Consider the following 24,541-nt stretch of genomic DNA (forward strand, 5'->3'; position numbering starts at 1 on the left):
AGCTGCTGCATCATTTGTCCAGTTTAGCATGATCTATGCCATAGGTGAGTCAGGGCAGAAGTAAATTTGCCACATCACACTTGCCGGGACCACTCTACCCATTTCAGGGATTGCAAATTGACTACGTTCAGCTCCCACTTGTTGGGAAGTATGAATACGTGCTTGTTGTTGTTGATGTCTTTGCAGGTTGGAGGCCGACCCTGTTACCAAGGCAAACAAGTAGGTAACCGCAAAGAAGCTCATGAACGAGGTAAACTGTGAATATGGGGTACCAGAAGTGATTCAGAGTCAGACAAAGGTATAAACTTCGCAGGTGAATGTAACACGTCATGTCTGCTCTGGGTGTATCCCAGGCCTTTTACATACTCTACCATCTTTAGAGTAGTGGAAAGGTGGAGAGATTTAGTGGCACGCTAAAAAGTAAGATACTTAAAAATGACGCCACTTTGGAAAGACTGTCATCCAATAGCCCTATTCAGTGTTAGATATGAACCCAGGGGGGATCATACATTATCTCCCTACGAGATTGTTTGGGCTAGCCCCAAGGCTAGGTCGTTACTATCCTCAGTAGTTACAATTACAATCTGATGTGTTGACTGAGTATGTGATTTCTGTTGTTAAAGAACTAACCAAAGCCTATGCACAGGTGTTCTCTTCCAGACTCAGAGGCAGACACTGGGACACATATCTTGCAGCCTGGGGATTGGCTGTGCGTCAAGAAGTTCCTCAGGAAGCACCCTCTTGAGCCCCGATTTGATGGTCCCTACCAGGTGCTTCTGACTACTGCCACAGCTGTGAAACTAGCCGAAAGACTTACATGGATCCATGCTTCATACTGTAAGAAAGCTTCAGATCTGGGAGACCAGTCTTAGTTGTGCCAAAGACATTACTCTGGTTAGGGCTAGTGAGAGAGGAGGGTGGCAACTGGAATCCTTAGTCGGAAGAATATGAGGGTATGGTTACCTTCTGGTATAACTCGTTCAATGCACAAGTAGCCGCATATTCCTTCGACTGTTGTACTGTGGTCCCGTGTCTAGGCGCAAGATCCCACCGCAGGCCAGATTTAGCTCAGTCCAGCTGGTTATATGACTTACATACCCGGGGAATACAATATGTTTGTGCCACTCATAACGTCTGGGGAGAAGACTGCCGTTATTGGGGATTAGTGGGATGTAACACAGGAACAGACTGGTCCTATAAACCGCAAAGTGCCTTAAATAAGAAAGATAAGAGCGGGAAATCCCTAATTAGTCGCATAACCCTCCTTGAGAATAATAAGGACAGCAGGTATTGGGAGGCTGAACTTAGTATGCTGCTTGGTTTTAATGCGTTTGTTACACTAACCATGGGAGATCCAAGCCCGGGGAATGGGGGGGACTTACAGTCTGGGGACATACTTGTACGGGAGGACAGATCCCTTAGGGAAGTTTAAAATAAGGGATATGGTAGATGCACCCGAATGGAAGCCTTCACTTAGTCCCGTGCCCATAATTAACCCCCTCCGCCGTAAGATAAAGACCATGACGAACATGATGATCATAGCCAACCCTACCTTTTGAAGACACCTTGACAGTAGCGACTGGCTACTCTGACCAGAATCTCTGGTTGGAGTTGATGAGGTACGATGCTAACAGGAGCAACAAGTCTAATTGTTGCGTGTGCGGTAGTGCCCGACTACACTCGGGGATGGTCCCCCTAAATCTCCCTGTAGATGCTGAAAAGTGGTTTCTTAGTCTCTTTACGAACATTTCCGCTAATTACACTTTCCGTGAGAAGTGGAAGAAGCAATACTCTATAACTACTTAAGTGTTTTGCACCGGAAAGAGTATTACTGACTACCCTGGAAACTACACCTGCCAGGCAAATAGGCAGGGTGGAGGGAGATTTTTGGGGAACTCACCAATGGGTATTGCTCCTCCTACGGTACAATAGGAGGGGAATGGATCCAGAATCAGGTTCAGTCCTTAGGAGACGTTTACTGGCTTTGTGGAGACATGAGGTAGAGGACCCGCCTGGAGGGTAATTGGACAGGGGAGTGTGCCTTAGTAAAGCGCTTATGCTCCTCCACATCCTGTCAGACAGCATTGAGGATAATGAGGTTACCCCCAATAGTTAATTTATCTCGATCCGACTCTGCTGTGTTTTGTGGTTATCCTGTCATGTTGGTCTATCCTTGTTTTCCGCATAGGTACGGCGGTTCCTTCCAGTCTTGTCACTAGGTAGTGTAGGGTCAGGGTGAGGCGGCCTGGACGTGTTCACCATCCGGACTATCTCCAGGAGGGACATTGGTGTGGGTGAAGATTAGGGAGTCCCAGGCCGTGCGTACCTGTGCACACTACTAGTATTGTAACATTATACTAGAGCGAGAAGAGAGACCCCTGGTGGTAGTTTTGATCTACACGTGTACATTGACGTCATAGGATAGCCAAGGGGGGTACCTGACGAGTTTAAAAAAAATTAGAGACCAAGTTAAAACTAGATTCGAGCCCATTTTCCTGATCATTATGGTAAATAAACGTTGACTGGATTAATTATGTTTATTATAATTAGCAGCGGTTTATAAATTATACTAGAGACGCCTTATAGGGACTAGTCGACCAATAGGACCTACCTCGACTATGACTTTTCAAAATAGAATGGCCTTAGATATGATTTTAATTAAAAAGGGGAGTGTCTGTAAGATGATAGGGGAGACTTGTTGTACCTACATCCCAGACGACACGTGACCCGCGGGTAAAGACGCAGTTGCCATTAAGAAGCTGACCGCACTAACTAAAAAGAGCTAACTTTTGGGACCAGCACTCGCCATGGATGAGCAGGTGGTAGAGGATCCTGGCACAGACGGGCATCGCTGTTGTATGTGAACTGATGATTACCTTTTCTGTTCTAGTCTGCTGTGTTATCCCCTGTGTCAGAGAGACCTGTGAAACTGATGCTGGAAAAGCCGCTCCCACAATGAGCTCGCTGGATGCATCCCCAGAAGGAGTGGACAAGTCCTACACCCCCTTGAAGACCCTAAAACGAACCTTCAACGCACTCCAGTTATAGGCTCATGCGCAGAGAACTGTGAAAATCAGATAGAGAGTTAGAGGATAGACATTTTAAGGGGGGATTGTGATAGACATGATGATTAGTCAGTGTAAAATGTCTATCAATTTGTACTAAAATAGACGTATTATGTGTGTTTTGTGACTTCAGCCTAATGTGGAACTCTGCTGCATAAGGAAAGAGTTAAATCACAGTGTTATATGTCATTGCTCGTGTCCATCTTGAGTGTTTTCCCAGTCCTCCCCATCCCCCACACAGAATCTTCTTCAACAAAGAGATATCTACTTTCAGTTTCAGATTTGAGCACATGTTTGTAAGACAAAGACTTGCTTATACATTGGAGTTGAGAGAAGGTGGGCAGGGGGGAGGCGGGGAATTCTATATAACCCAGCGAATAAGAATATATATATGTTACTGATGTAATCTGTTAAACGCCCATAAAGGGCAGGTGTTATGCTTTTTAATAAAAGGGCCTGTCTGGATGTCTCTCCCAGAAGAGCCATTTTTAACATGAGATTGATACCTCGTGTTTGACTTGGTCAGTGTGCGCATACTGCTTCTACACAATTTGGAAGCTACAAAATACCCCGAAACCTGCTGGAGAAAACCATATCCAGTTCAGCAAATCAATACATTGTAACCTTTGTGACATACACTGGCACATTGTAACATTTGTTAACCCTTAAAGGGGTTGTCCCGCGCCGAAACGGGTTTTGTTTTTTTTTCAATAGCCCCCCCGTTCGGCGCGAGACAAACCCGATGCAGGGGTTTAAAAAAAAAACTGGATAGTGCTTACCTGAATCCTCGCGCTCCGGTGACTTCTTACTTACCTTGCGAAGATGGCCGCCGGGATCTTCACCCTCGGTGGACCGCAGGTCTTCTGTGCGGTCCATTGCCGATTCCAGCCTTCTGATTGGCTGGAATCGGCACACGTGACGGGGCGGAGCTACGAGGAGCCGCTCTCCGGCACGAGCGGCCCCATTCAGAAGAAAGAAGACCGGACTGCGCAAGCGCATCTAATCGGGCGATTAGATGCTGAAAATTAGACGGCACCATGGAGACGGGGACGCCAGCAACGGAACAGGTAAGTGAATCACTTCTGTATGGCTCATAATTAATGCACAATGTACATTACAAAGTGCATTAATATGGCCATACAGAAGTGTATACCCCAACTTTGTTTCGTGGGACAACCCCTTTAAGTGACACAACCGGTTTTGGATACAATGATTTTTGGGGGGTTTTACCTCCACTTTTCAAAAGCCATAACTTTTTTTTATTTTCCATCAACATAACCATAAGAGGGATTGTGTTTTGGATGGCGAGCTGTAGTTTTTATAGGTTTTATTTTGGAGGATAGAGAAAAAAAAAACATAAATTCTGCCATTTTTTTTACAGTTTTAATCATGCCACATAAATGTCGACTCGTGATACATTTTTACTGTGGGTTGGTACAATTATGACAATGCCAAAATTGTATACATGCATTTTTTAAGGTTTTTGCATGATAAAATGCCTTTTTAAAAAATATATATTTATATATATATTAGTTCCATAATTTCCATTTACGAAGCTCTGTGAGGGCTTGTTCTTTTTAGTGTTCGTGCTGTACTCTTCATTGGTACCATTTTGGGTTCATATGACTTTTTAAATTACTTTTATTGCATTTTTTGGAGGCAAAATAAACAAAGCAGTTTGGCTGTTTTTCTGCTTTTTTCTTGTTATAACATTTGCCGTACAGGAAAAAAGTGTGTTTGATTTATTGTATGGGTTGTTCCGGATGCAAAGATACCAAACACGAGGGTTTTTAATTTTAAAAAATAGTATATATATATATATATTTATTTATTTATTTTAAACAAAGTGCACAAAAAGGTTTTTCTGTTTAATGTGTTTCTTAAATATTTTTTTTCTGTCACTGTATGGGACTTAAACCTGCGCTTCTCATAGCGATCACAGGCCATGGCAGACCTGGACGTCATTCTTTGGCATCTGGTTGCCCTGTGCGATGTATATGTACACTGCGGAGGGCTGCTGACAACACATAGGAAGTGCCTTCCTGCTGCAGACCTCTTACTTGCTGTGATCAACATTGATTGCGGCATGTAAGGGGTTAACAACAGGGATTTGTGTTCTCACTGATCCCCACTGTCGCATCGAGGGGCCGGCTGGCTTAGCTTCTTAGCGTACACCCTATATGTACACTTATTCACAGGAACTGCTTCCCACCCAGGACACATACTCCCTGGGGTGTGAAGGGATTAAATACACTGATACAATGTATCAGTTTTAGAGATGAGCGACCATACTCGATAAGGCAAACTACTCAAGCGAGTAGTGCCTTATTCGAGTACCTGCCCGTTCGTCTCTAAAGATTCGGCTGCCGGCGCGGGTGACAGGTGAGTTGCGGCGGTGAGGGGGGGGGGAGGGGAGAGAGATCTCCCTTCCGTTCCTCGCCGCTCTCCCCTGCCGGCAGCCGAATCTTTAGAGACGAGCGGGCAGGTACTCGAATAAGGCACTACTCGCTCGAGTAGTTTGCCTTATTGAGTACTGTATGCTCACTCATCTCTAATCAGTTTATATAACAAATGTTACAATGTAACAAACTCATGAATTTTATGGACCGTGCTGGATCGCCAGAAAAAGACGAATAGAAACACTGTTTCTTTTTTTTTGCCTTTGCCAATATCAGCTGTTTATATTTTTTTCAGCATTGGATGAGCCCTTTAAATAGGTTGTTTGAGATCAAAAGGAAGTGTCTGCTTTTCTATCAGAAACAGCACCACTTTTGTCCATGGTTGTGTTCGATATTGCAGCTTTGCCCTTTTCAAGTCAATAGCAAGCACAATTCATGAACCCGAATAATATGTAATGTACCAAATAGAAACTGTGGGGCACTGCCCATAGACCTCACCACTCACCTTTGGGTATCTCTCGGAGAATACTGAACACTTTGCTCTGCTGGATGTGCACCCGGGCCTTAAAAAAATGCATGCTGGGAGGGAAGATGCCAGTTCTTATCGCTTGACTCATTTCTGCATTCTTGATCTTCATTAGGTTTTTATCGGCCTCTACTTCTTTGTCCCCCAAGACGATGTTGCCCCCGACTCTGCGAGAATTCTCTTCCTCCAGAAGGACGTTCCTCTCCTCCCATATAGGCAAACAGTGACTGAGACCGACCAAGAATACAAGGAGAATCCATGACTGCGACATCTTTATCTTACAACTGGAGAAACAAAGAGATGAAAAAGTGAGTGGGTATTTTTATACAACTTCCCTGTCATTTACAGACCACATCACACGATCCTACTATTGGCCTGTGTCCCTATAATAGCCAGGTTTACCCTCATTTATCCTACCCTATCGCTTTGCTGTGCCCTCCTTCTACTGCCAAGACATTCGGGCTACCCACTGACAGAAGGATTAATCCTTTTGTGACTGCAGTACACCTTTTAACTGACCACACTAATGGGCTTTAAACTTTTAAGGCAATGGCTTGACTGACTACTAACAGACAGGCTCCTGCTATAACAACCAGGAATGCAGAAACCTCAGATCCTGGCTGTTTAACCCATTACATGCCACAATCAATAGCAACTGCAGCATGCAAGCAGAAGACATAGGTGGGAGCCCTTTCTGTCACCCATCAGCACCCCGGAATGCGTTTGCAGCGTACCAGTGGGTTCACATGGCAGGCGGGAGCCTGACAAAGGCATTTATAGATGACATTTAACTTGGCCTATTAGGCCCTGCCTCAGTCATAGGCATCGTAGAATGCACTACATAGTAATGCAGTGTACTATCCTAGCAATCAACTGTCGTATTTTCAAGTCCCCTTAAGGGACTAAAAAAAAGGGTGTAAAAAAAAGTTCAATAAATTGTAATTGAAAGAAAAAAAAAACAGTTAAAAATAAAAAAAATAAAACACACGTTTTTTTTCCCATAGACACGTTTTATAGGGATAAATTGCTAAAAGAATATTACAAAGCAGCACATAAACTGATTACCGCATTTGTAATGACCCAGAAAATAAAAATATTTTATTATTTATCACACACGGTGAACATTGTAAAAAAAATGTAAACAGTAATGCCAGAATTGTTATTTCTCTTTTGTTTGCCTCACAAAAAAACATAACAAAAAGCATTCCAAAAGTAACATGTACCCCAAAATGGTACCAATAAAAACAGCCTAAATACAAATCATCCCGCAAAATCAAGCCCTCACAGAGCTCCGCTGCCAGAAAAATCAAAATGTTATGGATCTTAGAACGCGGGGATGCAGAGTCAATTATGTTTCTTTAAAAACGTGTTTTCATTGTGCCAAAGTAGTAAAAAAAAATGCAAAAACAATGGCAGAATTTCTGTGTTTTCTTCCATCCCCCACCTCCCTTCTCCCTTTCCCCCCCAAAAAGTTACAACACATTATATGACACCAGAATGCCGCTATTAAAAAATACAACTCCTCCCAATAAAAACAACCCTCATATGGCTGTCAACAAGTATGACTCATGCAATGACAATTGCTTGATTCTCAAGGCACAAAATAGGTAGGTCACGAAGGAGTTTAAGAGATTCTTTAAATGATAACAGGGAATACTAGATTATATTCACTCACACAGCAAATGCAGAGAATTATCCATATGTTCCTCCAGTAACTGTACATACAGAGAGGAACCTCATGAATTTACTTCCCCGGTGCCCCCCAGTACCCCGATGTCTGGTACTTTCCAAGCAGAGCAAAACTCAGATGAACATCTGCAAAGAGATGGCGCTGCCACCCACACACAGCGAGGATGGCACACAAGCAAATCTATGCATCCTACCGTACCCAATGTGGATCCTTGAGTGCGATTACAGGGTTTACACCAGGGATTTAGGGCCAGACCAGCTGAGTCAGCACATGCCTTTTTGTGCACGAATGGCCGGGTTTTGTGTATCAATGAGCCTGAAAGTGCTGCCCCCAGTCATATGATGCAGGAACACTTCCTCTGTGCCACACTGCGGCTAAACCCAACCTGAGCTGAGAAAGAAGGAACTACAGAAATAATAACTTCACGGTCACCAAACACATACCCTGTCTTTCCAACATTTACTGTGCAGCTAAATACAAACTATTACTCTCTGTTATCAGCCATTGCAGGCCGGGAAGGGGCTGACTGTAGTGATCTGCAATGGGATGAGTGACAGAGGTTTAGAAATCTCACTGCCAGGTGATAACTACTTTAAATCACATATCTCAGTTATAAATCCTGCTGTTTTATTTCAAATTAGATAGTGATATTACAGGATACAGTGATGCTTGAAAGTTTGTGAACCCTTCATAATTATCCATATTTCGGCTTATATTTGACCTAAATCTATATCAGATTTTTACACAAGTAGACCTAATTGTGCAGTAATATCTTAATCTAAACGATTTCGGTAATTGATGATTAGTCCTGCAAGCTTGACAAAGGCCTGCGGTGGGCCGAAATGTCGCTTCTCTGGACACAATAAAGAGGCATCTGATGATGCGATAGTTTATTCAGTGACTTTCCTGTGTGCTGCTTGCATATTTTTATGGTAAACTTTGTTAAATTGGTGGGTTTCCTCTCATGAATTGCTCGCATCAGGTCCTTCCACAGCATTTCTATAGGATTGAGGCCAGGCCAATACAAAATTTTTACTTTATTCTTCTTTAAGCATTCTTTAATAGAAGGACTTGTGCTTTGGGTCGTTGTCTTGCTGCATGACCCACGTACTCTGAGATTCACGGAAAGATGTCCTGGCATTTTCCTTTAGAATTTGCTGGTAGAATTCATATTTCCATCCATGATGAGAAGCCTTCTTGGCCCAGATGCAGCAAAACAGGCCCAAACCATGATACTACCACTACCGTGTTTCATGGATGGTATGAGGTCTTTATACTGTAATTCAATGTTTTTCTTTCTTCAAACATAACACTTCTTATTTAAGCCAAAAAGCTCTATTTTGGTTTCATCTGTCCACAAAACTTTGTTCCAATAGCATTCTGGCTTATCTGAGTGATTTTTTTGGAGAGCAGCCGCTTTCTCCTTGTAATCCTGCACACCATTGTTGTTTAGTGTCCTCCTCATGGTGGACTCATGTACGTTAGCATTAGCTAATGTGAGAAATCACTTTAGCTGCCTAGAGGTTACCCCGGGTCTCCTTTGTAGCCTCACGGACTTTTATTCTCATTGCTCTTGGCGTGATCTTTGTCGATCGACCACTTCTGGGCAGGGTAATAATGGTCTTGAATGTCCTCCATTTATACACAGTCTGATTGTGAATTGGTGGAGTCCAAACTCTTTACAGATGGTTTTGTAACCTTCTCCAGCCTGATGAGCATCAGCGACTCTTCTGAGATCTTCAGAATTCTCCCTTGTTTGCGTTGTGAAGATCTTTTACACGGACGAATTAGTATTAACCCGTGCGAACAGATTAACGATGTCACAGTTTGCTCGTTCTATCGAGTGGTCAGTTTAGACACGAAGGATCTTTCAGTTCTCTGTACTACTGGTGAATGAGAACAACTGAACAATTAGCCAAAGATGATTTTTATGCTTGCATAAAATGAACATTAAGCGAACGAATTATCATTCATCGTTCAATCGTTAGCCATGTTGACACTGAACTATTATCGCTCGTTTAAACAATTTTTTGAATAATCATTTCCTGTAAAAGGGCCTTAAAACAGGTTGCCACTCACACCCGATTGTCATCCCACTGACTGAGAATATTTGACTCTAATTTCACCTTCAAATTAGCTGCTAACCCTAAAGGTTCACATACTTTTGCCACTCACAGACATGGGATATTGGATCATTTTCCTCAATAAATAAATAAAGAATTGGAATATTTTTGACGTAGGCCCAATGCCCATGGACAGATTATCGCTGCGGAAATCGCGGCCAGACACCCACGGCGAATTCCGCAGCAATAACCGTCCATAGACATGCTGTGTTTAATGATTCTTCCCTGCTCACGAGTGGAAATCACAGCGGAAGTATTGTGGGAATCCGCGTCACCGCCCAGCACTGGCGTGTCATGCACTGCACTGTGCATGTGCGCCTGCTCACCGGACAAGAAACTCATGGCGGACCAGGAGAGGTGAGTATAGGGTATTTGGGTTGCGCCGGGTCTGATTCCGCTGCGAGATTTCGCAGATGGAATCTGACCCGACCGTGGGCATGAGCCCTTATTTGTTAGATTTGAGTCCTCAGATTTGAGTACTCTTAGGACTTGTTTGAAAATCTGATGTAGTTATAGGTCAAATATAAGTAGAGATATGGCAAATTCTGAAGAGTTACCAAACTTTCAAGCACCACTTGTATATATGTGATTAAATGGTGATATTGCAGTATATGATTGGATAATAATGTCACAGTCCATATATGTATGTTGGAGCATCAGTCTATGATTGGATGATGATGTCACAGTCCATCGATATATGTTGGAGCATCAGTCTATGATTGTATGATGATGTAACAGTCCAACTATTTATGTTGGCACATCAGTCTATAATTGGATGATGATGTCAAAATCCATCTATATATGTTGGAGCATCACTCTATGATTGGATGATGATGTCACAGTGCATCTATGTATGTTGGAGCATCAGTCTATGATTGGATGATGATGTCACAGTCCATCTAAATATGTTGGCGCATAGGTCTATGTAATTGGATGATAATGATGTCACACTCCATCTATATATGTTGGCGCATCAGTCTATGTAATTGGATGATAATGATGTCACAGTCCATCTATATATGTTGGTGCATCAGTCTATGATTGGATGATGATGTCACAATCCATCTATATATGTTGGTGCATCAATCTATGATTCGATCTTGATGTCACAGTCTATATGCACTGAACGATCGCTGAATTAGGAACAGCTGATGTTTGACATCTTGTGATCAGTAACACGGTACTGCGTGAATTGCACATCACAATCTGCTCTCAGATAATGCGCTGACATCTCCTAAGCGCAGTAGAAGGCAACAATTGACAGTCGTGGGTAAGTGTAGTGACTTGAGTGACTTTGGCCGCGGGCAGATAGTGGGTACCCGGAGGTGTGGTGTCAGTATTTTTTAAATAGTCATCTGTGTTGACTTTTTCTTAACCGCGGTATCAAGAGTGTACCAAGACTGGTTGAACAATGGATAGACATTCAAGAGAAGATCACACAGCGGCAGGCCAGGTGTGGTTGATCCTAGAGGCAAGCATCGGGTGGCATGTCTGGTATCTCAGCAACAATGTGCCACAGTTGACCAACCGACCCAGCAGTACCATCAGGGGGAAGTCAGACAAATCTCCACAACCACCATGCAGCGTACCTTGTGTCGACTCAGTTTCAATAGCCAAAGACCGACAAAGGTGATGCTGATGACCTCGCATAGGCCCAGGAAAGACATCTGTGGACCTATTGAACATGTGGCAGAAAGTCGTTTTGAGTGACAAGTCCCGTTTCCTGTTAAACCTTACGGATGCCCGGGTCCACATCTAGTGTTAACAGCATGAAGCTGCATCCCATAGGCGCACCGTTGGAGTTCAGCAGGTGATGGCAGTATCATGGTCTGCGGAACGTTTCCCTGGCATGGTCTAGGACCGTTGGGATGCATACTACAATCCATAACTGGTGAACGCTACAGGGACCTTTTAGCTGACCATCTGTACCCATAAATCCAGGAAGTCTTTCCTGATGTGATATAGTGTCCTCCAGGGGAGGGGCGGCAGCGACACACTGGACTCTTAAACAGTAAATGAACTCACATCACGCTTTATTTTTCCAGCACAACAAACAAAATAGTGTCCTTCAACGTAGCATAGGCACCGCGCAGAGTGCTCAAGTCCATACAACAAAAACGCAGTTTGCACCATACCAAGTGCTCAGAGGTTTCCTCCTCAGGCTGTCAGGGCCTGACTTCTGGAGCTGCGTCTTTTATGCTCCAGTAATGAGGTCAGGGCCTACAGCTGCGTTTCCTGAGAGCTAGGGTGAAGTTGTGGACTGGAGCGCCACCCAGTCCAGACTAAAAGCCTGGGAGGGAGGTATACTCCATCCACAACTTTACCCCTTAAATGCCTACATATCCCCCCACTCTTCTCCAGATCGGAGGGCTGCGTCTTCTTGGTGATCAGACAATGCACCCTAGACATGGCATCAGCGTTACCTTGTGACTTGCCTGGTCTATACTCGAGGGTAAACTTGAAATTCTGAAGCGAGAGGAACCATCTCGTCACCCTCACATTCTTTTCCTTATTTTGCGTCATCCAGGTCAAGGGGGCGTGGTCCGATACCAATCTGAACTCTCTTCCCAAGAGATAGTATCTCAATGTTTCCAGTGCCCATTTTACCGCTAAACATTCCCGTTCAACAATAGCATAATTCTTCTTCGCAGGAGACAGTTTCCGGCTTAAGTACAGTACTGGATGTTCTTCCCCATTTATGGACTGTGACAACACTGCACCCAACCCTACATTAGAGGCATCTGTCTGCACAATAAACTCTTTCAATAAGTCGGCCGTTACCAACACTGGCTGTTGGCAAAGAGCAGACTTGAAATTTTGAAAGGCCTGCACAGCCTCGGCTGTCCATGCTACCATTACCAACTTGCCCCCTTTCGTCAAGTCCGTAAGTGGTGCTGCAATGGAGGCAAAGTTAGGCACAAACCTACGGTAGCACCCGGTCATTCCTAAAAAAGCCCTGACCTGTTTTTTTTGTCATCGGTCTAGGCCATGCCTGTATGGCCTCTACCTTGTTGACCTGGGGTTTAATGACACCATGACCAATAACATAGCCAAGGTACTTAGCGTCTTCCAGGGCTACTGCACATTTTCCAGGGTTCAAGGTTAAACCTGCCCCTTTTATGGCATCCATGACGGCCTGTACCTTCCCAAGGTGACTCTCCCAATCGGTACTATAGATTACGACATCGTCAAGGTAAGCGGCCGAATAATTCTGGTGAGGCCTCAAAATCCGATCCATTAACCTTTGGAAGGTAGCAGGCACACCATGTAACCCAAACGGCATGTCTTTATACTGAAACAAGCCCTCTGGGGTTGAGAAGGCCGTTTTCTCTTTGGCCTTGTCAGTCAGAGGTATTTGCCAGTACCCTTTGGTAAGGTCAAGTGTGGTGACATATCTGGCATTACCCAATCTATCAATTAATTCATCAACCCTGGGCATGGGATAGGCATCAAATTTGGAGATTTCGTTTAACTTCCTGAAATCATTACAAAACCTCCAAGTACCGTCCGGTTTGGGAACTAACACAATGGGGCTTGACCACTCGCTTTTAGATTCCTCTATCACCCCTAGTTCCAGCATGTGCTTAACCTCGTCAGAAACCGCTTCCCGACGGGCTTCTGGAATCCTGTACGGTTTTAAGTTTACCTTCTTCCCGGGTTCAGTTACGATATCATGTTTTATGACATGTGTACGACCTGGCAGGTCAGAGAATTTGTCTCTGTTTCTCTGCAGGAACTCTTTTGTCTCCTGCCGTTGGCATACCGAGAGGGCCTCACCTATTTTAACATCGGGCAGGGAGGGCTGCGGCCCATGCCTCTTAATGCTTGAGGTAGCCAAAGCTTCTCTATCCTTCCAAAGTTTTATTAAATTAACATGGTACACTTGATATGGCTTCCTTTTCCCCGGCTGGTGCACTCTATAGTTTACGTCACCTACCTTCTCAACGATTTTGTAGGGCCGCTGCCACCTAGCGAGGAATTTACTCTCTACTGTAGGTACCAAGATGAGAACTCGGTCACCGGGACTAAAAGTTCTCTCCCTGGCAGAACGATTGTACACTCTGCTTTGGGCTTCCTGGGCCCTCTGCAAGTGTTCCCTGACAATGGGCATTACAGTATTAATGCAGTCCTGCATCTGAGCCACGTGCTCTATGAAACTCCTATAGGGAGTAGACTTGGTCTCCCAGGTTTCTCTGGCTATATCCAACAAGCCTCTCAGGTGCCGACCATATAGCAACTCAAATGGCGAGAAGCCTGTGGTACCTTCTGTATGGCAAACATGAGATAAGGTAGTAGATGCTCCCAGTCCCGACCATCTTTCTCCACTACCTGCTTTAGCATTTGCTTCAGGGTTTTATTGAACCTCTCTACCAACCCATCTGTCTGAGGGTGGTATACTGAGGTTCGTATGTGATCAGTTTTAAAGAGTAGACACAATTCTTTTGTTACTTTGGACGTGAAAGGGGTCCCCTGGTCCGTGAGAATTTCCTTGGGAAGACCTACTCTGGAGAACATAAGGGACAATTCTCTTACAATGTTTTAGGCAGTAGGGCTTCTCAAAGGAATTGCCTCAGGGTAACGGGTGGCATAATCCAACACAACCAAAATGTATTGATGTCCTCTAGCTGACTTGACTATGGGACCCACTAAATCCATTCCAATTCTTTTAAAGGTAACCTCTATAATCGGGAGAGGCATTAAGGGACTGCGGAAGTGCGACACAGGAGCGGTGATCTGACAGGTGGGGCACAACTCACAGTACTCCTTTATGTCCTTGTACACCCCTGGCCAGAAGAACCTTTGAAGAATTCTATCCTGCATTTTATCAATTCCTAAATGTCCCCCTAATGCATTCCACCACTTTCTCGCCTATTTTTGTTACTTTATACAGCAAGTTATTATTCATGGCAAAATGGGGAAACCCGGTTCCTGTAACACACCATTTATTATCGCGACATTCTCTTTTGCCTTAACAAGAGTGGGGTCCTTTAATTGGGCTGTCCCAAAGTTCTCAGGCGCATCCTCCAGATCGGACACATCCTGAACCGAGGGGTAGACTTCCTCTTCAGTATCGTCTCCAGCCAAGACCTGTAAAGGAAAAGTTATATTTCCAGGTTCAATGTCCGCTCTCCTGGAGAGGTGTAAGGTCAGCTGGGTTTGCGCCAGCCTCTTTAGAAGCGGTTGTCATTTTCCGCCACAAATCCCAGAACACAGGAAAATCACGACCCAAAATCACACTGTGCATTAACCCTTTGACCACACCTACATCATAGGTCACAGTTCCGACATGGGTCTCTAAGTTACAGTGTGCCATAGGATATACCCTTGTGTCACCGTGTATACATACCACACTAATGTGCTTGCCCAGCATGAAGCCTTCTGCTGTCAGGCTAGCATGCACTAAGGTGACCAGGCTACCCGAGTCCAGTAGAGCCTCCACAGAATGGTGGTTTATACTTATACGACACAGCTGCAGCTCAGTCTCCAGTCTCTGTGAGGCACTGTCATGCAAACAAGGACCGGTGCCAAGCACCATCACACTCCATAGGCTCATTGGTCACGGGGGAACTGAGCCAACACATGCCCAAGCCCCTGGCATCTCCAGCACCTCAAAGGCCCTGGTTTCCTCTGCTTAGGAGACTGGTTGGGGCTATCCAAGTCTTTCAACTCCAATGGAGCCCTGTCTGGTGGCCCGACCTCCTTCCCGCCAGGACGCTGCTTCCCTCCGGCAACCGGTGGTCTCTTACCTCTTGCAGTTCTCGAATTTGTAACAGGGGGCTGGACAGAATGGACGCCCCGGAGGTAGTTTTCTGTTGCGGTATAGCGATTGACCATTTCCACCAGCTGGTTAGCGTCCTTAGGCCCCCCATGGCCAACCCAGCGATGCAGATCTGCTGGCAGGGCATGCGTATAACAGTCAACCACGAACTTGTCAACCATCTGGCTCCAGCCAATTTTTTAACAGATGATAAAGGTCAAACATCTGCGATCTGGCTGACTGGTCGGCCGTGTAGCTCCAATTATGCACTCTTAGGGCGCCCACCCACTGGCGTTTGCGATTTTCGTGCGTGAAAAACGCCGCGTTTTCGCGGCGTTTTTCCCGCGTTTTTTCCCGCGTTTTCGCGGCTTTTCCATTAATTTCCATTGACTTTCATGGGTGCATTAGGAGAAAAATAAGGACACATATGCAACTGACAGTTCCTATGTTAAAAAACGCAACGCAACGCAAAACGCCAGTGGACAGGAGTACATTCAATTCTAATTGCTCTGCAGGAAAAACGCAAAACGCAAAGAAAAAAAAATCGCAAGTGGGTGGGCGCCCTTAAGGCTCGGACCGCCGCTGTAACACCCAGACGAGCCAGAATCTCTGCCTTTAATCTGGAGTAGTCGCTTACCTCGTGGGCACTGAGATCATGGTATGCTTTCTGAGGTTCTGCTATGAGGAATGGTGCCAAAACCTCGACCCACTCAGCCTTGGGGAGGTTCTCTCGTTCGGCGGTTCTTTCGAAGACGGTCAGATAGGCCTCAACATCATCATCGGGAGTCATCTTCAGCAGAAACTTCTACGCCGTCTCCCTGGGCCTGGCTGTAGTTGGGGCTCCGTCCTTCCTCAAGGCTGGGTGTTTCAGCAGGACGTCCGTCAGCCGGTCCATTTGTGCCAATAGTTCCTCCATAGCCGGAGTTGGCGCTTGCATCGCGGTCGCCGGCTTTATCCAGGACATCCAGGTGCCGCGCTGTTGCCCTCAGCAGCCAGGATTGCTGCCCGCATCCGAAACACCAATTGTGATATAGTATCCTTCAGGGGAGGGGCAACAGCGACACACTGGACTCCAAAACAGTAGATGAACTCACGACCAATAAAAAAGTATTTAAATTTAAAAAAAAAAAAAGATAAACTGATGTCAAGCTTTATTTTTTCAGCACAGCAAACAAAATAGTGTCCTTCAACGTAGCATAGGCACCGCCGCGCAGAGTGCTCAAGTCCATACAACAAAAACGCAGTTTGCACCATACCAAGTGCTTAGAGGTTTCCTTCTCAGGCTGTCAGGCCCTGACTTCCTGGAGCTGCAGTCTCTTATGCTCCAGTAATGAGGTCAGGGCCTACAGCTGCATTTCCTGAGAGCTAGGGTGAAGTTGTGGACTGGAGCGCCACCCAGTCCAGACTAAAAGCCTGGGAGGGAGGTATACTCCATCCACAACTTCACCCTTTAAATGCCTATGTTAAGAAAATTGTAGATCAATGTATCAGTTAATTATTCTATATTGCATTGTAGACTAGGAATATATAGCAGTGAAAGGGTTAAACGAAACTCTTCTATAGGCCTGCATGTCTTCTGAGGAAGAAAGATTAGAAGATCAGCCAGTCTACTAAATCACCCATGTATGTTTATAGATAATGTATACAGGAAGACGGGGTAGACTGTATGGCACCTTCCCAGGCCTTCCTTTCTCCTGAATTTATGACGGTCTTATTGTATGTAATAGATACACTTAAGGAGGTGTAACTTATGTTAATCATTTTTGGTTTAACCTATCATGTATTATTATTAATCTTGGAGGTATATACTTTTGCTGTGATGTCATTTACAGTATAAGAACCAAATACGCCTTGGAATAAATTAGAAATCACTTGATACCACATAGGGTTTTGATTTGAATTTCTCCTGGGCCCAGACTTCTGCACGGGATCTGGGATCGTCTTCTCTTTGATAAACACATAAATTCTCCTTACAGCCTACACTGACCACTGCACTGTCTCCAGCTCGAGCTCACGTCACTATGGAGTGATTGGAGGAACACAATGACTTCTCCTTCTTGGCCCTTAAACTCACCGGACTGTGACCCCATTGTAGATGCTTGGGATCTGCTGGAAAGGGCTGTGAGATCTGCCGTGATAGAGGTGCTGCAGCGGGCATGGGGCGAGCCAAGCATGGAGGATGTTCACCGTGGAATCTGTTTTCCGACGTCTGAAAGCCGTGATTGCCCAAAAAGCTGGATCAACCGTTATTGAGTAAGTGTCGCTAATGCAGTGATCGTTCAGTGTATGTAGCGGGATCAGACTAGAAATTGTATGGTCATGCCACAGATTGGACAGGAATATCATTACTTCACAAGGGGGAGGCGTAGTAGCTCTTAAAGTAGTGACCTCACCTGAATGGACCATTAATAGGTGTTATATTCTATATCTAAACAATCAGACATCAGAAATCCGTTAAGGCTGTCTTCTTTTCCTTGGGTTTTTATACCAATCCCCAGCACCTTTCCCCTTTGGTTCTGCTCCCTCAGGAGATTTCTTCTAGGGTATCTTAATCTGTAAAGGAAAAAATATAAAAACAAATCATTAAAAAAAACCATCCATATAAATAAAGCTCACTGGCCTCTACTCCGGTCACATCCAAAGCTAAGTTCCAAATTCTGTTTGAGGCAACTTGGAAGGAGGCAGAAAAACATAGGGAACAATAGACTGCATCACACCCAGATATGGCTGATAACAGTAAGCAATGTGCAAGGGAAAGGCAGAAATATGCAGGTCTAGCATCCCTCTAAAAAGGCTTAACTATTTAATGTCCACATTGATAAATATCTGCGGTCACAGCCGGAGCAAAGTTACGGTATATGAAGTTACAGGATTGAGCGGCAGAGCCTCTCATTGCCCGCGGCTAGAGCTTTGTCCTCAATTGTCTGCTGACAGAGTACAACACAAACCCTGCATGACCCCAGCAAGTAACCACTCCAGCCACTACCATATCTTGTACATAAATGTCCTCTACTCCGCTCATATCCATAGCTGCATTCAGAGTTCAGAATTTGAAAACTAGCATCACTGAACAGACATTCCCCTAAAAGTTTACCCCGTAATGCTCTTTTAACGTATGTGTGAACATCCCACGCTTCAATCGCATTTTCGTAATGGTCAATAGAAATGTCATACAAGGGGATAAGTCACTGAGCATTGTCACTGAGGTCTGCCTGTAGTGTAGACGCTGGGCGGTTATATACAAACATAGATCGAGGTATTGGGACAGGAAGTAAAGCAGCTGTGTTCACGGCAGAACCGAAAATACATGAGAGAAATGAGGAACTTTCTGAGTCATAAATGAACCTGACCAGAAAGTTACACAAGTGCCATCTAACCCTTCCTGGCCTACTGTGCAGTTTGTCATCTATTATTTGAAACCTGTTTGGAATTCACATGGTCAAGAGGTAATAGAGCCAGGGTGTGAGTACTTATAATGATATACTGCAGTCACTCCCAGAGCTGCGTTTACAATCTTGCAGTCACAAGCCAGGAGTTGTAGATTCAGGTTGCAGGCTGTACAGCATTTATATACAGTAATAATCTGATTACACTCAGTATATGCAAGTACTGTGCAGTATATACAGAAGTGATACTGGGAGAATATGTATATGCATTGTGTGTGTGTGTATGTATATATATATATATATATATATATATATATATATATATATATATGACAAGAGAAATGGTACTGTGCATATATATGCAAAAGTTTTAAGTTTTAGGCCGGTTTTAGGTAAGAACACTTCCAGAAATAGAAGAGTTAATAGTTTATTTTTGTCAATTAAAATACAAAGTGACTGAACAAAAGCGAAATGTAAGTCCCATCATTTTTTGGTGTGACTCTCTTCACCTTCAGCATCAGTTCTTCTAGGGACACTTGTACACAGTCAGGGATTTTGTAGGATTACAGTACGTTGTATGATTAACCTATCATACCAAACAGGTGATAATGATCATCATCTTCATTTATAGATTGAAACACAGTCATTAGCTGAAACAAACAGCTGTGTAGGAGGCTTTAAACTGGGTGAGGAACAGCCAAACTTTGCTAGAAAGGAGAGGTTGTAGAAGACAGTTTCATGTCACAGGTCGTACACCATGGCAAGACTCGCTACGGCAACAATACACAATGTAGTCAGTGTCTGCACGCAGCAGTGAAGCATGGTGGAAAGCGGTAAAATAATGAGTGTCTGCGGGCAGCAGTGAAGCATGGGGAAAAGCGGTACAATAATGAGTGTCTGCAGGCAGCAGTGAAGCATGGGGGAGAGCGGTACAATAATGAGTGTCTGCAGGCAGCAGTGATGCATGGTGGAGAGCGGTACAGTAATGAGTGTCTGCAGGCAGCAGTGAAGCATGGTGGAGAGCGGTACAATAATGAGCATCTGCAGACACCAGTGAAGCATGGGAAAAAGCGGTACAATGATCACTTTCTGCAGGCAGCAGTGAAGCATGGGGGGGAGCAGTACAATAATCAGTGTCTTAAGGCAGCAGTGAAGCATGGTGGAGAGCGGTACAATAAAAACTTGTCTTATATTGTCTTATTGTCTTACTGTCTTTGAACTATCTAGTCAGTAAGCATAAGGAGTTTTAACTGAATTTTTCCCCTTAAGTGGAAAGACACCAACATGAAACTAGAGGAACAGATAGATTAAAATGTGCTCTTTCTATTAACACAAAGCAAAATAAAATTGGAAATGTCTTTTTTGAGTTACACGTGTTGAAAAAAGTTGTATAATTTGCAAAAATGAATTTATTTACCAATATCAGTGGGGGATAAAACAGTAAGTATGCAAGCAAAAAACAAGCCAGTTTAACAGTGTTTTGATCGGCACTTGTACTTTTCACTCGTCAAATCCCAGTTTATTTAATCTATTCGTTGATAAATTATAGGTTCCTAAACTTGTGGACAATTTTGTTGTGAAAACATGTAGCAGCCACTTTGGGCCTTATTAGTCATCAAACCAATGCTTAGGGAGTCCTGCTTGTAAAATTTTCGAATTGTATGCTAAAAGTTAAAGGGGTTGTCCCGCGAAAGCAAGTGGGTCTATACACTTCTGTATGGCCATATTAATGCACTTTGTAATGTACATTGTGCATTAATTATGAGCCATACAGAAGTTATCAAAAGTTATTCACTTACCTGTTCCGTTGCTGGCGTCCTCGTCTCCATGGTTGCCGTCTAATTTTCGCCGTCTAATGGCCAAATTAGACGCGCTTGCGCAGTCCGGGTCTTCTTATCTTCTCAATGGGGCTCCGTGTAGCTCCGCCCCATCACGTGCCGATTCCAGCCAATCAGGAGGCTGAAATCGGCAATGGACCGCACAGAAGAGCTGCGGTCCACGGAGGGAGAAGATCCCGGCGGCCATCTTCAACCGGTAAGTAAGAAGTCACCGGAGCGCGGGGATTCAGGTAAGCGCTGTGCGGTGTTCTTTTTTAACCCCTGCATCGGGGTTGTCTCGCGCCGAACAGGGGGGGGGGGGTTGAAAAAAAAAAAAAACCCGTTTCGGCGCGGGACAACCCCTTTAACAAAGTGCACCAAGTTTCAGTGAGTTAGCTTGCTTAGATCAAGAATAGTGGCAACACAAACTTGGATATTTTTTCGAAATGACCTGCGAGGCAAGAGCAACTTTTATGCAAATGGCTCTAGTGCCTCAACCAAGCTATCCACCAAGTAGAACTTAATACAGGTATTGGATAAACAGTCTAAAAATTTCAGTAAAATTGAAGGTGGTCGAGCAGGAACCATTAGGCCAGTTGGCATGGAATGACCCATTTCTCGTTTGTTAACTCACTTTGCATTTTGTTATTTGACAGAAACAGACTATTAGCAGTTCGGTATTAGTGTATCTTGACGCCAACAGAAGCTAGGGGTTTGACAGGGAGAATGCCCCTCCCCCACCCCTAGCTCTCGATTGGCTCAAGACAGGAAGGTCCTAGCTTCAAGACAGGAAGGTCCTAGCTGCACAGTGTCACAGGCTTACTTGTCTTCGTAGGCGTACATTATTAGATGTTAATGTTGCTGTTTTTAGGTCAGCACTGACATCTAATAATGTAAGGTTTCGAAGAAAAGTAACACTCGAGCTGAGGCCCAAGCACTAATCAATACACACACAGGCGCCGCAGCGATTCCGGCTGTCAGGTCCGTGCCCCGCGCGATTGCCACCTCTGTGCTCCTTGATGCCCTTTCCCCTGCTCACCGCTACTTATTCTTTCCACAGCAGCAGAAAGCCACGCATGTGCTTCACTGCCAGGACAGCCGCCTGCTGTCTGTCCGCTGCGTCCCAGCATCCCCCTGTCACCTCCATGCGGACTGCCGCCTCAGGGCTCCATAACATCAGCTCCCCCGCTCTACGGTCCCAATTGCTGGCCACAAGATGTGCATGTGCTTTGCTGCTGATGATCCGGGCTGCGTCCCGCTATCCGTCCTAACATTATTTGTGCTGGCCGCCGGCTCGGGGCTCCATTATGTCAGCTCCACACCCCCATCAACCCCGCTCTACGCTACGCTGCTGCCAATCCTTGAGTGCCCTTCCAGGACCTACAACGCAAGCAACTGTGCAGTCAATCACGTTCAGGGGGCGTCACCCCCTGTGAATGTTGAATCCACCAGCAGTGCCTGGTGGCGTCAAGGTACACTAATACCTAGCAGTTCTATCTCTAAAAGTATTAGGATGCCTGCACACGGTAAGGTTGGACCCCGCGGCCGGTGACCCCAGCTTACCTTTTTTGCCGTCTTCTCCTCTGCTGCATATGTGCCGGCTGGCACATGCGCAGTACAGAGGACGCTGCACCATTGCCATGGTGACAACGCGGCTCCTGCGACCATTCTGCAATGATGATTGCAGAATGGCGGCGGGACGGACGACTTCCATTAATTCAATGGAAGCTGGCTGTGCGTAGTCCGCACAAAATCGCAGCATTCTGCAATTTCTCCCCTAAAAGCGAAAAATCGCATTTGATTTCCACTAGTGGGTAGGAAATCGCACCTTCTCATAGCATGGTATGGGCTGGATTTGCTGCGGAATCCTGCTCCAGATTTCTCAATTCAAATCTGTCCGTGTGCAGGAGGCCTTACTGTGCAGCATTTTCTTTTCACGACTGCCTAAAACATATGTATGTATGTATGTATATATATATATATATATATATATATATATATATATATGGTACTGTGCACTGTATATACACTCATTGTCAAAAATCAGATATCGGCTGCCATGTCCTTCAGCCAAGTGCCTGGAAATGGTTCCAACATCACAAGGGTGTAACGATGGCTCTGGATGGCGGACAACGGAACAGTTAGAGCTTGTCGGACGATCAGACACTACCCTTTACTGGTGATCTGTAGGGGGCGTCCTGAGCCTGGTCACCTTGTGTGCCCTCACACATCCACTGATCACAACACCCTGGTGGGGGACAATTCATGGATACAACCATCCAGCTTCTCCCATTCCAATAATGCGCCCCCTTTAAGACTCTGGAAACAGGGTGAAATCTTTTCTCTGCATTGTAGAGGCGTCTAGTGGTCAACAAGCTCTACACAAGTGGAAGAAGAGGTCACTACACACAAGGACACTTTTACAGGCCAAGGGGGGAACCACTTTTAGGCTTCATGTCCACAGGCAGATCGGATTCTGCATCCGGATTTCCGCAGCAGGAGACCTGAGGAAACCATTTGCAGGAGATCGCGGATGTAATGGTTCTTCCATGCGGATGTACACAGATGTACTGTGGATCATCTGCACAGAAAAAAATCTGCAACCTCACCTCCCAGCCTTTTCCCCACCTCCATAATTGATTTTAACCTTCAAATCTGCTGTGCATTCACAATTGTATTTGCAGGTGAACTGTGGATCGCCTGCACCCATTTACTTCTATTGAGCACGGAAAAGGAGCATGCTGCGATTTGTTTTCTGAACCAAAGGGTCCGCAAATCAAATCTGCTTGCTTAGATTCAGTTGAGGATGCCAATTCTTCCCTATGGGCACTTTAAATTGCGAATCTTCTGTGGACATAAGACCTTAAGGCCTCTGGTGACAAGACCATTCATCTAATCACACAACAACTCTCATCATTTGTATATCTGCCTGTTGGGTTTTGCAGCAAAACGACAACTTCTTCTGGGGTTGAGGATTGTTTTTGACAAAGAGTGTATGTACAAAAGAGTTGTGCATGTATATATATACATATATATATAAGTATGTATATACAAGGCAGTAGAAGTGGTACTATGCAGCATCTATATATACAGGTACTAAGAGTAACACCCAGGATATAGGGTTGGAGAAGGGATAGTGCACAGTTATTAGTATATAGAGGGGGTAAAGTAGGGAGCAGTATACAGGCAGCAATCACAGACCTGTGAGGTGTTTGGTGTCTGATCCTTCCTGACCTTTATGGAAGAAGTCCTAGACTTTCAGCACGATCACAACAACAGCCATCTGTTGCCCTCCCCCATCCCCAGCGTCACAGACTCTGCTAGATCTACCAATGGACAGCAAACCAGGGCCAGCCCACAGGCTGTCCCACTCTGTTAGGTGTTATCCTGCGGGAAGCGAGGTGAGGGAGTTTACGGCCACAAGGAGAGCAGTGGAAGCACTGTGTGTATTTATATATCCTTGAACTGTAAGGGATTTCATTTTGTCACTTTATAACATTCCAGAAAGTCAACATATTGAAATATGATTTACTTTCCAAGATTTCAGCCTGAATTCACGTTGGGGGCCTGGGCTATAGGCGACTCCTAGGTTAAGGAGGGTGATCATCCTGCATATTAACTGTCTCAGAATCCAGTCTAAGCTAATGATTTTAGAAATGTCCCTCGTTCTTCACTATCCAAATATACTATATTTTATTTACCTGTGTCACCCCCTGCATAGAAACATTGCATGACCAGCAAAAATGGGCAAAAAAAGGCAATGACATTTTTTGAAGT

The 24,541-nt window shown here is 44.8% G+C and overlaps 1 protein-coding gene across 4 annotated transcripts in view; it reads right to left on the reverse strand.

The window, feature by feature from the left end:
- Positions 1-24,064, reverse strand: part of ADA2 (adenosine deaminase 2) — a 43,063-nt gene extending 18,999 nt beyond the window's left edge. Inside the window, exons 1-3 of one of the 4 annotated variants that reach the window (XM_066590985.1) lie at positions 23,966-24,064; positions 17,955-18,114; positions 5,970-6,274 (exon numbers count right to left, since the gene is read on the reverse strand). In XM_066590985.1, coding sequence (XP_066447082.1) covers positions 5,970-6,261 — 292 coding nt within the window. In that variant the 5' untranslated portion in view covers positions 6,262-6,274; positions 17,955-18,114; positions 23,966-24,064. The other 3 variants (XM_066590987.1, XM_066590984.1, XM_066590986.1) reach the window with 3 other exon arrangements.
- Between the last annotated feature and the right edge of the window lie 477 nt (positions 24,065-24,541).

This window comes from Eleutherodactylus coqui, chromosome 2, assembly GCF_035609145.1.
Source record: "Eleutherodactylus coqui strain aEleCoq1 chromosome 2, aEleCoq1.hap1, whole genome shotgun sequence".
Classification (NCBI taxonomy): Eukaryota; Metazoa; Chordata; class Amphibia; order Anura; family Eleutherodactylidae; genus Eleutherodactylus; species Eleutherodactylus coqui.